General features: G+C 34.9%; 1 protein-coding gene across 1 annotated transcript in view; it reads right to left on the reverse strand.

Moving 5' to 3' along the window:
* Nucleotides 1-15,302, reverse strand: part of Fchsd2 (FCH and double SH3 domains 2) — a 239,774-nt gene that overhangs the window by 38,207 nt on the left and 186,265 nt on the right. Inside the window, exon 12 of the mRNA XM_027942853.2 lies at nt 10,727-10,831. Coding sequence (XP_027798654.1) covers nt 10,727-10,831 — 105 coding nt within the window. The remainder of the gene's footprint in view (nt 1-10,726; nt 10,832-15,302) is intronic.

Here is a 15,302-nt window from a genome sequence, read left to right on the forward strand (position 1 = left end):
AAAAAAGAACCGAGATTTTCAATGTAAAAGCGGAAAAAAAAATCAAAGAAATTTAATAAAATCCCTCTAACTTTAAATTTTAATTGGATATATCAAAATTAACTCATGATCATAAAACAATAATAAATGCATAGCACTAAATCTAAGAAAGAGGGGCTGGGATTGTGGCTCAGCAGTAGAGTGCTTACTTAACATGGGCGGGACCCGGGTTCAATCCTCAGCACCACATAAAAATAAAGGCATTGTGTTGTGTCCATCTACATCTAAGAAATAAATATTAAAAAAAAAATAAATCTAAGAAAGAACAAAAAAATAAATGATTCTCACAGTAAATAAGCCCAGACCTTCATAGCCCAGACATTAGTGTCTAAATTTCATTCTCTATTAAAAGAAATCTGAGGGCTGGGATTATGGCTTAGTAGTGGAGTGCTTGCCTAGCACGTTCGAGGCGCTGGGTTGGATCCTCAGCACCACATAGAAATGAATGAATGAGATGGAGGTGTTGTGTCCAATTACAACTAAAGAAAAGAAAATGAAAAATAAATAAATAAAAAAAAGAAAGGAAACAAACAAACAAATAAATCTGATCTCCTTGGAGCTAATTCTAAGTCTGGGCAGGGAAAATATAAGGTGAGCCTATGAAAGCTTGTTGTGCTTAAAAGAAAGTATTCAAACTATTGGGGGTAACATCAAAGGGACACAGAAGACAGTCTGAATGGACTCCAACTTTAGATAATACGGGGCCAAATATAGATAATATGGGATTTAGAAAATGACAACTGAATTAATCTTACAAAAAATGAACAAAAATTCATAAGCTGTAAATACATACGGTAAGACTCCATGAAGAGACACAAGAATAACTACCAGGAAAAGAACACTTATAGCTGAGCGTGGTGGTACATACCAATAATCTCAGTCACTGGGGAGGCTGACACAGAAGGATGGTAAATTCATAGCCAGCCTCAGTAACAGCAAGGTGTTAAGCAACTGGTGAGGCCCTGTCTATAAATAAAATACAAAATAGGACTGGGGATATGGCTCAGTGGTCAAGTGCCCCTGAGTTCAACCCCCCGTACCAAACCAAACCAACCAAGCAACCAACCAAATAAACAAACAAAAATACCTATAATAGGGGCTGGGGCTGTAGCTCAGTGGCAGAGTGCTTGCCTAGCATGTATGAGGCACTGGATTTGATCCTTAGCACCACATAAAAATAAATAAATAAAATAAAAATAATTTTTAAAAAAAGAACACCTACAATTGAAATAAGAACTAAAAATTCTTAGAGCTGGAACAAGGCTCAGAGATGTAGCAGTTCTGTCTAGACTGAATAAAGGCACCTTATTTGATACTGGCATTGGTTTAGGACTAAACTAGCTCTATTGGAAAGGTGACTCAAGATCAGCCTAAATATAGCCTCCAAACAAGCCTCAAAGGGCAACTCTGATCTGCTGATAACTGGTCAAGCAGTCAAAACAAATTCAATAGTTAGCAGGAGAAAAGAGAATCCGGACACTTAATAACCAAGTATTCACAATTTCTAGCATTCTGTAAAAAATTCTGGGCATTTGAAAAGCAGAAAAATATAAGAGCTATAGCCAAGAAAAAAATCCTTTAAAATTTAAGAAAGGAATAATACAAATCTTACACAAACTCCTTTAGAAAATAGGAGTTGTGAAAATTTACTAATTGATTTTATAAGAGCAGCAAATTTTTTGGGGGGGAAAAAAAAACAAAAATAAAGACCTATTATAGGCCAGTATTTGTCATGAATATAGATACAAAAATTCTTTTTTTTTTTGGTAGTGGGGATTTGCTGGGAGCCATTAGCCAAGTAGGTATGACAATTTCCTTGCCAGCGTACCCCATGTTGCTGACATGTTGCAGCGACATTGAATGTAGGTGACCTTGCTCAAGGACCAAGGCAGATTAGGGTGATTCTGGTTTTAAGATAATCGTGTTTAGGGCGTTCCCAGTTTAGGTTCCAGGTTTAAGGTTTAAGATTATTCCTGCTGGGAATAGGGCGTATCCTGCTGCCTGAGTTCCCCTTGAGTTCTCACGGGATTCAGACAGTATATTTTGGAGATAGAAGCCCAGTGGGTGTGGATTTGGGCAGAGAACGTGGATTTGGGCAGAGAACGTGGATTTCCCCAGAACGTGTTTGTAGACGGCTGGTGTGAGTTCGGGAATAAAGAGTTGCTGTTTGAATCTACAAGCTGTGTGGTGGCTCGTGATTGAGTGCCCAGCCAGACTGCGGCATTTGTGCCCAGCCAGACTGTGGCATTCAATCACCCAGGGGCACTCAAACACTGAGCCACATCCCCAGCCCATTTCTGTATTTTTTAATTTAGAGACAGGGTCTCACTGAGTTGCTTAGGGCCTTGCCAAGTGGTTGAGGCTGGCTTTGAACTTGTGATCCTCCAGCTTCAGACTCCTGAGCCACCAGGATTATAGGCATGCACCACTGCGCTTGGCCAGATACAAAAATTTTTAGCAAATATTTGTCAACTGGATACATAAGTAGATAAAATGGATAATACATCATGATCAAAGGGATTTATTTTAGAAATTTAAGGCAGGTTTAACATAAGAAAATGAGTTGATATAATTGGCTGTTCAAAGAGAATAAAAGAGAAAATGAAATTAATCTCTTAAGTAGATATAAAAAAAAAGATTTGGCAAAATTCAACTTTTGTATTCATGCCAAAAGGAAGAAAAAAAAATATACCCAAAACCAAAACCAAAACCTTCTCCTTAATTTGATTAAGGACACTCAGCAAAAAAATCTAGAACTAATATTACATCTAATGATGAAATTCTAGATGCTTCTCCTATCATCAGGAAAAAGGCAAAGATGTTGGCACTTACCATTTCTATTCAATATCCTACTAGAAGGTCAACCCAGTATATCAAGGCAAGAAAAATAAAAGGCAAATATGTTGAATATGAAAAAACAAAACTATTATTGGTAGATAACACAATCACGAAGAGAGATTACCCTAAGCAATCTACTAAAAAGAACTAATAAGTAAATTAGGCAAGGTCAAAGAATACCAGGTCAGGTCAGTAAATATAAAGTATCAATTTTATTATGACATACTAACAACCACCAATTATGTAAAAATTTAAAAGAACAATTTATAACAGCATCAAAACCATAGACTTGGGGATTAAATCTGACAAAACATGCCTGAAACCTTTACATTAGAAACTATAAAATATTATGAAAGAAAATAAAGACTTCTTAAATAAATGGAGATTTCTTCATTAATTGAAATCCTCAATATTATTGAGGGGTCAATTTTCATCAAATTGATTTATACATTCAGTACAATTCCAATCAAAATCCCAGCCATCTTTTTTTTTTTTTTAGAAACTGATAAGCTGATAAAAATGAGAATAGTCCAAACAATTTGAGGACTTATAGTAACGGATCCCAGGACTTATTATTCTAAAGTCATTAAGACTGGACACTGGCATAAGGATAGACATATAGATCAATGGAACTGAACACAATCAAAGGAAGATTCACACATACATAGTCAGTTGTATTCAGTAGAGTTGCAAAGGTAATGAGGAAAACTGCTGGGAAAACTGCATCTCTATGTTGAAAAGAAAAACCATGACTGTTAACTCAAACTGGACCTCAACAACTGAAATAATTCTTAGGATCATAGCCCAAACAGAACACTAAAACTACAATACTTTTTAGAAAACATAAGAGAATATATCACAACTTTAGTGTGGGCCAAAAATGTCTTAAGATTTAACCATAAGATAATACTGATAAATCAGATCTCACCAAAATTAAAAATTTACAATCTAGAAAATGAAAAGCAAGCCAAAATCTGACGAAAACATTCACAATACATATATTTGAAAAATGATTAGTACATAGAATTAAGACTGACCCAAATTTTAAAAATGGGTAAAATACTAAAAAGGATATATGTTTGGCCAAAAAAATTATAAGACTCAGCATCTTAGCAATCAAATGCAAATCAGAACCACAATGAAATATATCGTATATCCACTCAAATGGCCAAATATAAAAAAACTAATGATACTAAATGCTGGTGAAGGAACTGGAACTCCCATATCTTGGGAGTGTAATATGAAAATCCAGAATAAGTAAAGTTAATCCATACGATAGAAAACTCTTCCATTGTTACCTGGTCACAAGAGAACTTTCTGAGATGACAGAAATATTTTATATTTTGATTGTGGTGGTGATTTAGGCTATATATTTGTCAAAGTTCATTTAATTATACATTTAATATGGTTATATTTTACTGTATATATAGTATATTTTGATAAAGTTGATTTTAAATAACCCATCAGGTCAGAACAATACTCAAGAGAGAAAACACCTATTCACCCCACCAGAGATAATGAATACTTCGACAAACACAATGGGGTAAAAAAGAACCTTTGCAGTAGAAAGACCCAGTAGCACTACCTTAATTAAGTGACCACTCGTATCATTAACTGCAGACAATTTGATTCTATATGATTCCTGATGTTATGGAAAACATGGCATCACCACTGAAGCATTCCAGCCTAAAATCTAACCTGCCTCTAACTAGGCTGGTAGACCTAACTTCCACCTTACAGAACAAAAATAATGTGTCAGTCTAATAAACATATAAAGCCAATATTGCAAAACATAATATAGATGTTAAATATAGATGTCAGTAAGTCCATGTTTATTCTTCTCTTTTCTGTATGCTTGAAAAATTTTGCAACAAAAATTTTAAAAAATGATCAGTTGCCTGGTGTGGTGGCACACGCCTATAATCCCAGCATCTTGGGAGGCTGATCTCTAAAAAAATACAAAATAGGGCTGGGGATGTGGCCTATTTTAGTGGGCATTAGTGGTCAAATGCCCCGAGTTCAATTCCCCATACCAAAAAAAAAAAAAGTGACTAGTCAAGAGGTCTGCTAACATTAAGAGTACAGTGAAACTGCACAATAACAGGCTCTAACATAATATAAGTTTGGACACAATGAGATTGGAAGTTGTTTTTATAGTAGGTTCAAACTTGTCATTTCATTATCCTTGTAATAATGAAGCCTTACCTTTTTTACATAACTGGATTTTTTTTTAATAACATTACAACAAGGGTCTTAACTATTTTTGAGTCACTGAGGGACAAGAGTAGCACAGTAATTTTAAATTATTCATGTATGATAGCACTCTATGAGATGACAATTTAAGATAAAACAGGGCTGGGCATAGTGGCACACACCTGTAATCCCAGAAACTCAGGAGACTGAGGGAAGAGGATTGTGAGTTTGAGGCCAATTGCAGCAACTTAGCAAGACCCTATCTCAACATAAAAATAAAAAGGCTGGGAGCATGGCTCAGTGGTAGTGTGCCCCTGGGTTCAATCTCTCAACCCCTAGTACCAGGTATGGGGGGGACTTGTATCTATAAAAGTGTGCTTATACAAAGAATAATTTGATATTTTTCTTTTGTTAATTCACTGATACTATATAACTGAACTCTGGATTTTTTTTTTTTTTTGGTACTAGGGATTGAACTCAAAGGCACTTAACCACGGAGCTACATCCCCAGCCCTATTTTGTATTTTTATCTAGAGACAGGATCTCACTGAGTTGCTTAGTGCCTAGCTTTTGCTGAGGTTGGCTTTGAACTCATGATCCTCCTGCCTTCCTCCGAAGTTGTTGGGATTACAGGTATGCACCACTGTGCCTGGCTGGACTTTGGTTTTCAAATACACATTTAATTCAGATCATAGAGTCTAGTGAACATCTTGGACAAAGGATAATGTAGTCTATAGTTCCTCTTACAGATCTCACACCAAAGGAGAGTTACTAAAAATGTTCTATCTTTGATTTGTCACATTAGTTTTCTCCTTGTTGTGTTAATCATTTCATTGTTCAAAAAACAGAACTCGACCAACCCAGAAAAAAGGTATAATGTAAACTAAAAAACATTCTGAAACAACATAAGTCATGAACAGACTAGACTACTATTTAAAACTTTTGATTTCTTGACAAGCTACTTTAAAGAACACACACACCTTTTTTAAAAATATGTTTTTAGTTGCAGATGGACACAATACCTTTATTTTTATTTAAATTTATCCATCTATTTATTTCTTCTTTATTTTTAAAAATATTTTTAGTGGTAGATGGACAGAATAGCTTTATTTATTTATTTATGTGGTGGTGAGAATCAAACCCAGTGCCTCACATGTGCTAGGCAAGTGCTCTACCACTGAGCCACAACCCCAGCCCTCATCTTCTTTTTTATTTATTTATTTTTTGTGGGGGTACTAGGGATTGAACTCAGGAGCACTCAACCACTGAGCCACATCCCCAGTCCTATTTTGTATTTTATTTAGACACAAGGTCTCACTAAGTTTCTTAGTGCCTCACCATTACTGAGGTCGGCTTTGAACTCGCGATCCTCCCGTCCCAGCCTCCTGAGTGGCTGGTATTACAGGTATGTGCCACTGCGCCTGGCTCACCTTCTTTTTTATTGTAGTAAAGTGTATGTAACATAAATTTTCCATGCTAACTAACCATTTGAAGTGTATTGTTCAGTGGCATTAAGTACATTCATACTGATGTGCAGCCATTACCACTATCTTCCAGCTCTCTTTCATTTTGCAAAATGGAAACCCTATACATTAAACAATAATTTCTTGGGAGTCTGAGGTAGGAGGACTGTGAGTTCAAAGCCAGCCTCAGCAACTTAGAGAGGCCCTAAAGCAACTCAGTAAGATGCTGTCTCTAAAATATATATATAAGCTGGGGATATGGCTCAGTTGCTGAGCACTCCTGGGTTCAATCCCCAGTACTAAAGAAAACAAAAAACAACAATTTGCCATTCTCCCTCTCCCAGCCCTTGGTAACCTCCATTCTACTTTTTGTCTATGAATCTGATTACTTTAGGTGCCTCATCCAGGTGAAATCACACAGTATTTGTCTTTCTGCAACCCTGATCTCTTCTGGTTCTTATTTGCGTGGAATATCTTCTTCCATCCATTTATTTCAATCTGTCTGTGTCTTTGGATCTAAAGTTGAGTCTCCTATAGAAAGCAAATTTCTGCCAATTTCTAAGTTTTGACTGGACAATTTAATACATTTACACTTAAAGTAATTACTGATAAGGAAGGACTGTTTGTTTTATATATGCTTTATAGCTTTTTAGTCTCTACTTCCTCCTGTATTATTGTCTTTTGTGTTTAGTTGATTTTTCAGTGTCATGTTTTAGTTCCCTTCTCATTTCTTTTTGTGTATTCTATAGCCATTTTCATTGTAGTAACATGGGAATTACATTTAACATCATTATATGTTGTAACACTCTAAGCTATTACTTTTTAAATAGTTATGTAAAAATTAACATAAATGATGAATGTGTGTGTATATGACAAAAGGCATTTCAAAAAAACTGAATTCCTAAATACCATATTAAGAACATTATTATTAGCTGGGCATGGTGGTGCATGCCTATAATACCAGTGGCTTGGGAGGCCGAGGCAGGAGGATCGAAGCAAGTTTAAGGTCAGACTCAGCAACTCAGGCCCTAACCATCTGTTTCAAAATAAAAAATTAAAAAGGGCTGGGGATGTGGCTTAGTGGTTAAGTGCCACTAGGTCTCTGGTATCAAAAAATAAAAATAAAATTAAAAAAATTAACATTTCAATTAAACAGTTGTCTTATTTCAAATTCCTGAATTAGAGGCTGAAGACGTGATATAGCTCGTACAAATACTCCTGTGTGACAATCCAAAGATCATAACAGTAAAACAAGAGTTTGTCCATCACTATTGGTATTATTTTTTGTTGTTGTTTTGTTTTTTGGTACCTGGGACTGAACCTAGAGAACTTAACTGAGTCACATCCTAAGCCCTTTTTATTTTTTTTTAATTTTAAGACAGGGTTTCGCTAAGTTGCTTAGGACCTCATTAAGTTGCTGAGGCTGGCTTTGAACTTGTGATCCTCTTGCTTCAGCTTCCTGAGTCACTGGGATTACAGGTGTGTGCCACCATGCCCAGTGAGTATAGTATTTTCATTAGTATCTGGAACATAGCTGATGCAGTTGTTGAATTAATCAGTTAGTAAATCTGCCCCAAATTAACCAGACAAGAATTAAAGATCTCTAGTCTTTGGAAAAGCATTTTTTATATTTTGAATTTCTTCTAGTTGGAAGTTTCTTTAACCTATTACAAAAGACCACAAATGACTTTTATTCTAATTAGCAACACTGAATGGAGACATAATATAGGAAAGACTGGATAAAGCAGATTACTCAACAAGGGACAGTATCATTCTTGTTAGCAGGAATTAAAAACCAAACATGAAAGCTATAATGCAATTTTAACCACCTTTCTCTCTCTTGTAACAGGTACTTCATAATTAGGTAAAAAGCTATTGAGTAACTATGCAATTCAGAAAAATCAATGCAAAAGATACACAGGCAGAGAAAAGAAAGAGGGTGTGTACAGAAACAATTAATGTCAATCTTTCGTTTTCTAGTCTATCAAAAAATTTCATTATGACAATCTTGTAAGCACTGCCCCAATACACATGCCCTCTTATTTGCCAGCTAATTTTAGCTGGGAATTTTTTTTTTTATTCTCTAATATGAGGAATCTGAGAGATCATTTTAAGATAATAGAATTAATTACATTTTACAGACACTCAAAACTGAGATAATCTGACATTATAATTTTAGCATATTCCATATTTTGGAACGAAAATGATCTTTGAGAATGCAGACTTAAATGTATTAGGAGAGGTGAGATATTCTGTTGTGGGAATCTCACTTTATATTTTTAGTTTTAAGCTAACAGTGTAGTTTAGCATACTCATACTCATGGAAATAAAAGGTCAACTGGCCTTTATTTAGACTCTTTGTGACAGACAGCTATTAGTACTACTACTATAAAAGATGTGGTACTAGAGGCACTAGTGGAGTTAAGGTACTAGATAGTGATATCATGGATGGAGTCTGGAAATGGAAAATAGAAGTACAACCCCTTCAGAAAACTTCTGAGACTTGTCCTAAGGTAATCACTTCTGTTCCACTAAGGCGGTAATACTGGCTTCATCTGGAGTGAAGAGAAACAATACAACAGAATAATCTCTTCTACCACAAGCCAGTGTTTCCCAAACCAGACAAGAGCCTGCCAGCAGTACTTGGCCAGCACCAGAGGGTATTAGTTTAGCCGTGATTCCGAATTCAGAGAGGAAAATGGCTGCTCACTGCACACCCTGCCCTTCTCACTATGGAGGCTGTGGGTCAGACTATGTCAGGAATGAATCAGAGGAGAGGTTACCGGAGCTTCTTTAGACCATGAAGATGGCAAACCCATTCTGGTTCAAATCACTTCCATGGGGCTCTGTCAAAAACACGCTCATATACCCTGTGTTTGCCTCTGTTGCCTCACCCTTACCCCACAACCACTGAAGCACTTTTTCAAAACCTCTAGAGCAATAAAGGGGTGTCTGAAAATCACTAGTTTACATTACCTTCACCAATGCCAGAATTTCTTGTACAAAGTCCCTGACAGATGCTTGCCCAGAATCCTGAGCCCTTACAGTGTTGCATTATGTACTTATTCTGCCACTCAGAAGATTTGACTCTTAGAAAATATTTCCCAACATCAAACTGAAACCTGCCTCCTTCCTACCTTCATATTTTGGTTCAAGTTCTGTTTCTTGAGGTTGCAAGCCACAGATCTATGTTATTCCCTTTTCCCTGACTAATTGAATACTATTCACTGGCTAACACCATCCTAAGTCCTACCTCTGCTCTGACAACCCCTCCCCCAGTGCTCCCCGTGTCCTCCACTTCCTGAAGCATACTTGTATGGCCACTCTTCGGCACTTGTGCTTCACAGTCTTGGTTATCTTTGGCATTCTTTAGGCTTTCCTAATAAGAACATAGTCTCTTGAGGGTTGTAAAGTCTTGATCTTTTTCTTTTTTTTTTTTTTAAATGTCTACCTCCATATCCCCTTCACCATGCTGTAGCAGAGTAGATGAATACACATGTGTATCCTCTGTGAACTGGCCCTAACCACAATAGTTTACTTACTTTCTATCACATTTCCTTACAAAAATCTGTTATTCTAATCACTTTCAACTGCCAAACTCCACCCTGTACCTGCCCCCTTTTGCTAATACTTTCTTGTTCTCTCATTTTGACCTCTCCTCCTCTAGGGCAAGGAGTATTAGCCTGGGGTTGATGAACTCTGATGCTGTACACAACATGTACATCCCCTAGATTCAGAAACCATCCATATAAGGGAGATTTTTTAGGTTCTAAATATATACATATATAATTTTATATAAATATATTACTATGTATGATTATATAATACATATAAATTATATATAAATGTTATTATATATTCTATAATATATAAATTATCATTTTATATATAAACATAAATATCTCTACCATTAACTTGATTATCATTTTACTTTGTGAAACTTTAATATCTTTATTGTGACTTAATTCTTTTGTTATGTAATTTTCATGATTATGAACTCTTCACAGCAGGTTCAAAGTCTGCTATATGTATACTTTCTACAAAGCAGGCATTCAATAATACTACTGTGGACACAAATGAAGATGGTGATTCCCCTTCAACTTAATAAGGGTAGGAACTCAGCTTCAAAGGTGTATCACAGCTGTGACACTGACTGGAGTTGGGCAAAATGCCATAGTTAGCTGCCCCCTTACCTCTGCTTTACGAATATTTTCTCTAGCTTCATCTATTTTCTGTTCCAGTTCTGCTCGGCTTTGTTCTGATACAGCAACTCCATGGCATTCAAGTTCATTTAGAACCTAAAGAGAAAACAGGTACAGAAAATAATCCTCCTTCTCATCTTTGTTCCTTGAGTGATTATTTGAAAGATTTTAGTAACTAAAACCATGATTCCTCTTTTAACAAATTATTATCCTTTCTTTAACTTTTAATTTTGTTTCATTTATTTATTTAATTTAAAAAAATGTGGATTATAGACTCTGTAAGTTGCAAAACTAGTACACACTCCCTTCACCCAACTTCCCCCAATGGTAAAAATTTATATAACTTTACATTAGTAGTTTCCCTTTATCCTCAGGAGATACTTTCCAAGACCCTCAATGGATGCTAAAAATGCTGGTAATACTGAATTCTAAAATTACTGTGTATTTTTCTATAAGCCATGCAACAATGCTTCTCGGTGGAAAAATTAATCTGTTTTATGTCATGGTGCCTCCTTTGCATCAATAGTCTTGTATTCTGTTGTAATTAAGTAAAATAAAAGGTTAAGCAAAACACTCTGATATTATAACAGTGGATTTGATAATCTAACAGGCTACTCAGTAAGTAACAGGTGGATAGGGTACATAGTGTAAAAATTATGGTTAAAGTGTTTTGGATCTTGGGTGGGAAAGAATGAGATTTCCTAATGTTATTCAGAATGGTGTGCAATTTAAAACATCTAAAATGTTTATTTCTGAACTTTTACATTTAGCATTTCTGGTCTGTGGTTGACTTCAGGTAACTGAAACCATGGATAGTGAACTGCAGATAAGTAGGGGCTACTGCAATAGAGTATAAAAATTGACACTGGCTCAATCTACAGATCTTACTTAGATTGTACAAGTTTTGACATGCATACCTTTAGTTTTTAAAATTTACATGAATATAAAATACTGTTACAAAACAATTAATGCAAAATGGCAAAAGTCTTTTATTACATTGTATAATCCATTATGAGGTATAACTGTCATACCATCAATTAATTTTTATTTTTCCAAACCACTTTCGAGCATTTCTATACATATAAAAACAAACAGAAAACTTTGTTTACTGTCTTCTCAATGTTTCTAAGAAAGCTTTTCATGTCTGTATAAATAGACTGACCTCATTCTCTTTAATTAATCTATAGATCCAAGAATTTAACTATACATGTTTCATTTACTCTTACTTTGCCTTTTGAATTTTCAAATTTCTCAACATTATATGTGGCTCTGTACAAAGAACCCTTTGTACAATGACTTTTTGTACAAAAGTCAATGACTTTTTGAACACATATAGGAATATTTAAGATAAAAAACATAAAAGCAGAAAATGCACATTTTAATTTTAATAGACATTACCAGATTATCTACACAAAGTTGTACCTACTCTTCCTTGTATCTTACCCACACTGAATTTTGCCAATCTTTAAAATTATGCCAATGTATTTTTTAAAAAATGATCTCACTGTTGAGTTGGTTCTTCCAAAAAAAAAAAAAATCAATAAAATCGAGAAAACTTTAGCCATGCTAACCAAGAGAAAAAGAGAAAAAAACTCAAATTTCTAAAATTCATGATGAAAAAGGATATATCACCACAGACACCACTGAAATACAGAGGATGATCAGAAACTATTTTAAAAACTTATACTCCAGTTAAACAGAAAATCTTGAAGACATCAACAGTATTCTAGAGAAATATGACCTACCCAAATTGAATCAGGAAGACATAGAAAATTTAAACAGGTTAATTTCAAGCGATGAAACTGAAGATGCCATGAAAGGCCTACCAACAAAGAAAAGCCCTGGACTTGAAGGATTCTCAGCTGAGTTCTACCAGACCTTCCTTCAAAGAAGAACACCAATCTACTTCAAACTATTCTATGAAATAGAAAAGAAGGGAACCCTTCTAAACTCAACCTATGACCAGACAAAATACACCAAGGAAAGAAAACTTCAGGCCAATATCCCTGATGAACATAGATGCAAAAATTCTTAGTAAAATACTGGCAAATCACACTGGTCACATTTTATCAGTCTTTCCCTTTATAGCTCCTGAGTTTTGTTTCATTTAAAAAGGTATATGGCTGAGCGCAGTGACGAATGCCTGTAGTCCCAGCAGCTCTGGAGGCTGAGGCAGGCAGATTGCAAGTTCAAAGCCAGCCTCAGCAATGGCAAGGAGCTAAGCAACTCAGTGAGACCCTGTCTCTAAATAAAATTAAAAAAAGGCGTGGGGCTAGGGATGTGGCTCAGTAGTTGAGTACCCCTGAGTTCAACCCCTGGTACCCCCCCACCCCCAAAAAAGGTATCTGTAATATACCAAAAATATGGGGCTGAGGTTGTGACTCTGGTACAGGGTTTGCCTAGCATGTGTGAGGGACTGAGTTCAATTCTCAGCACCACATATAAATGAATAAAATAAAGGCCCACTGATAACTAAATATATATAAATATTCTAGGTTCTTCTAGTTTTTTAATAGTTATATGTTTAGCGCTTAGCACTTAGCTCTTTAGTTTTCTAAAATTTATTTTGTATATAGTGGAAGAAAGAAATCTAATGGTGTATTTTCCCCTAAACATACACAATTGCTAAATCCATTTACTAAAGGATTTACTAACTCTTTTCCCCAAAGATTTGAAATGCCATTAACTTTTTTTTTTTTTGGTAGTGCTTGGAATTGAACCCAGGGCTTCATGCATGCTAAGCACATACATGTTCTATCACTCAAGTCATACCCCCAGGCTAACATGTTTTCCATTATAAAAAAATTCAAATATACTCGAAAGTTTTAGAGCATCTATTACGATAAATCCCATATATTAATCACTGAGATTCAAAAAAATGTTAAAATTTGCTTTACTTATCCTTTTTGTTCTTTGCTACAGCATTTGAAGGAAAAAAATCGATATTAAGTCATTTTATTCCTACATGTTATAATAAATGTCTCTAAATGTAAATTGTTTTATACAACCATAATACCATTATCAGACGTAACAATAATTTCTTGGCAGCTTTTAATATACTGTTCATCATTACATTTCCCTCCTACCTGAAAAATGGCATCTTGATTGACATTTCAAATCTTTGGGGAAAAGAGTTAGTAAATCCTTTAGTAAATGGATTTAGCAATTGTGTATGCCAAAAATGGTATCTTGATAAGACCATTATTCTAAATTATCATATGTTCTTTAATAGATTTGCTATTTTTTTGTATTAGACCACAGTTAATTTCTGTGGTCACTATTTTATGATTTAGTATGTGGTAAGTCTCATTCTTGTGTGTTTATAAAAAGAATTCCAGGTAAACTTTAGAGCCAGAATGTCAAGCTTCTCCAAATATATTTTCTAAGTTTCATTAAAATTTTATACTCCTTTACCTTATCAGTATTTTACTGCTGTGATGAATAACTTTTTCCCACTGTATTTGCAATTTATTATTTCTGATTAATGAGAAAACTAAAGTTCTCCTTTTTCCCTTCAGTTTTGAAGACTGAACCCAGGCCTCACTCATGCTAGGCAAATGCTCTACCACTGAGCCAGATTCCTAACCTCAGAAAATTAATGATTTCTAAAAATATATTCTTGTATTTGTTCACTTTACTAAACCATCATTGACAATTGGGTCTTGGTATTTTGGGTACACATATTATTAATAAATAATGATGGATGTGCCTTTTCCTAATATTTAAATCTCTTAACTGGTTTTCTTTAATTAACACATTGACTAATCCTATATGACACTGAAAAGTAGTGGTGATGATAGATGTTGTTTTCTTGTTTTATCACTGTAATAAGCAGCATGGCTTTGAAGATGTAAATACCCTGGTGTCTGAAACTGTGGGTATGTATGATGTAATTTGCAGAAGTATTAGAGTTAGGAACCTTAAAATAATGAGATCATCCTTGATTACCTAAGTAAGTCCAATATAATCATGTGATATCTTTCAAGCAAAGAATTTTCTCTGGCTAGAGTAAGATAAGAGATGGGTAGAAAGGAAATTAGAGATTCTAAGCAGAAGGATTCAGTGTGCCATTGCTGATTCTGAGATGTGGAAGCACAAGTGCAAGGACCAGGAAGAGTAGCTTCTAGGGGCTAAAGACAGCCTCCGCTAATAGCTGGGAAGGAGACAGGGGACTCAATCTTGTCTTCTTCTTTTTAGTTGTAGATGGACACAGTACCTTTATTTTATTTATTTTTATGTGGTGCTAAGGATCAAACCCAGTATCTCACATGTGCAAGGCATGTTATTTTTTATATATATATATATATATATATATATATATATATATATATATATATATTTATAATTTTTACAAGTTTGTTATACCTTTGTCTAAAATCAACAGACCATATATGTGTGGGCCTACTTCTAGACTCTTCATTTTATTCCATTCATCTGTAAGTATATCCTCATACCAATGCTGAAACATCTTGATTAGTATAGTTTTATGTCTTGAAACCAGGTGGAGAAAGCCCTCCAATCTAATCCTTCTTTTTCAAAATTGTTTTGGCTATCTTAGATGATTTGC

Source organism: Marmota flaviventris, chromosome 9 (assembly GCF_047511675.1).
Source record: "Marmota flaviventris isolate mMarFla1 chromosome 9, mMarFla1.hap1, whole genome shotgun sequence".
NCBI lineage: Eukaryota > Metazoa > Chordata > Mammalia > Rodentia > Sciuridae > Marmota > Marmota flaviventris.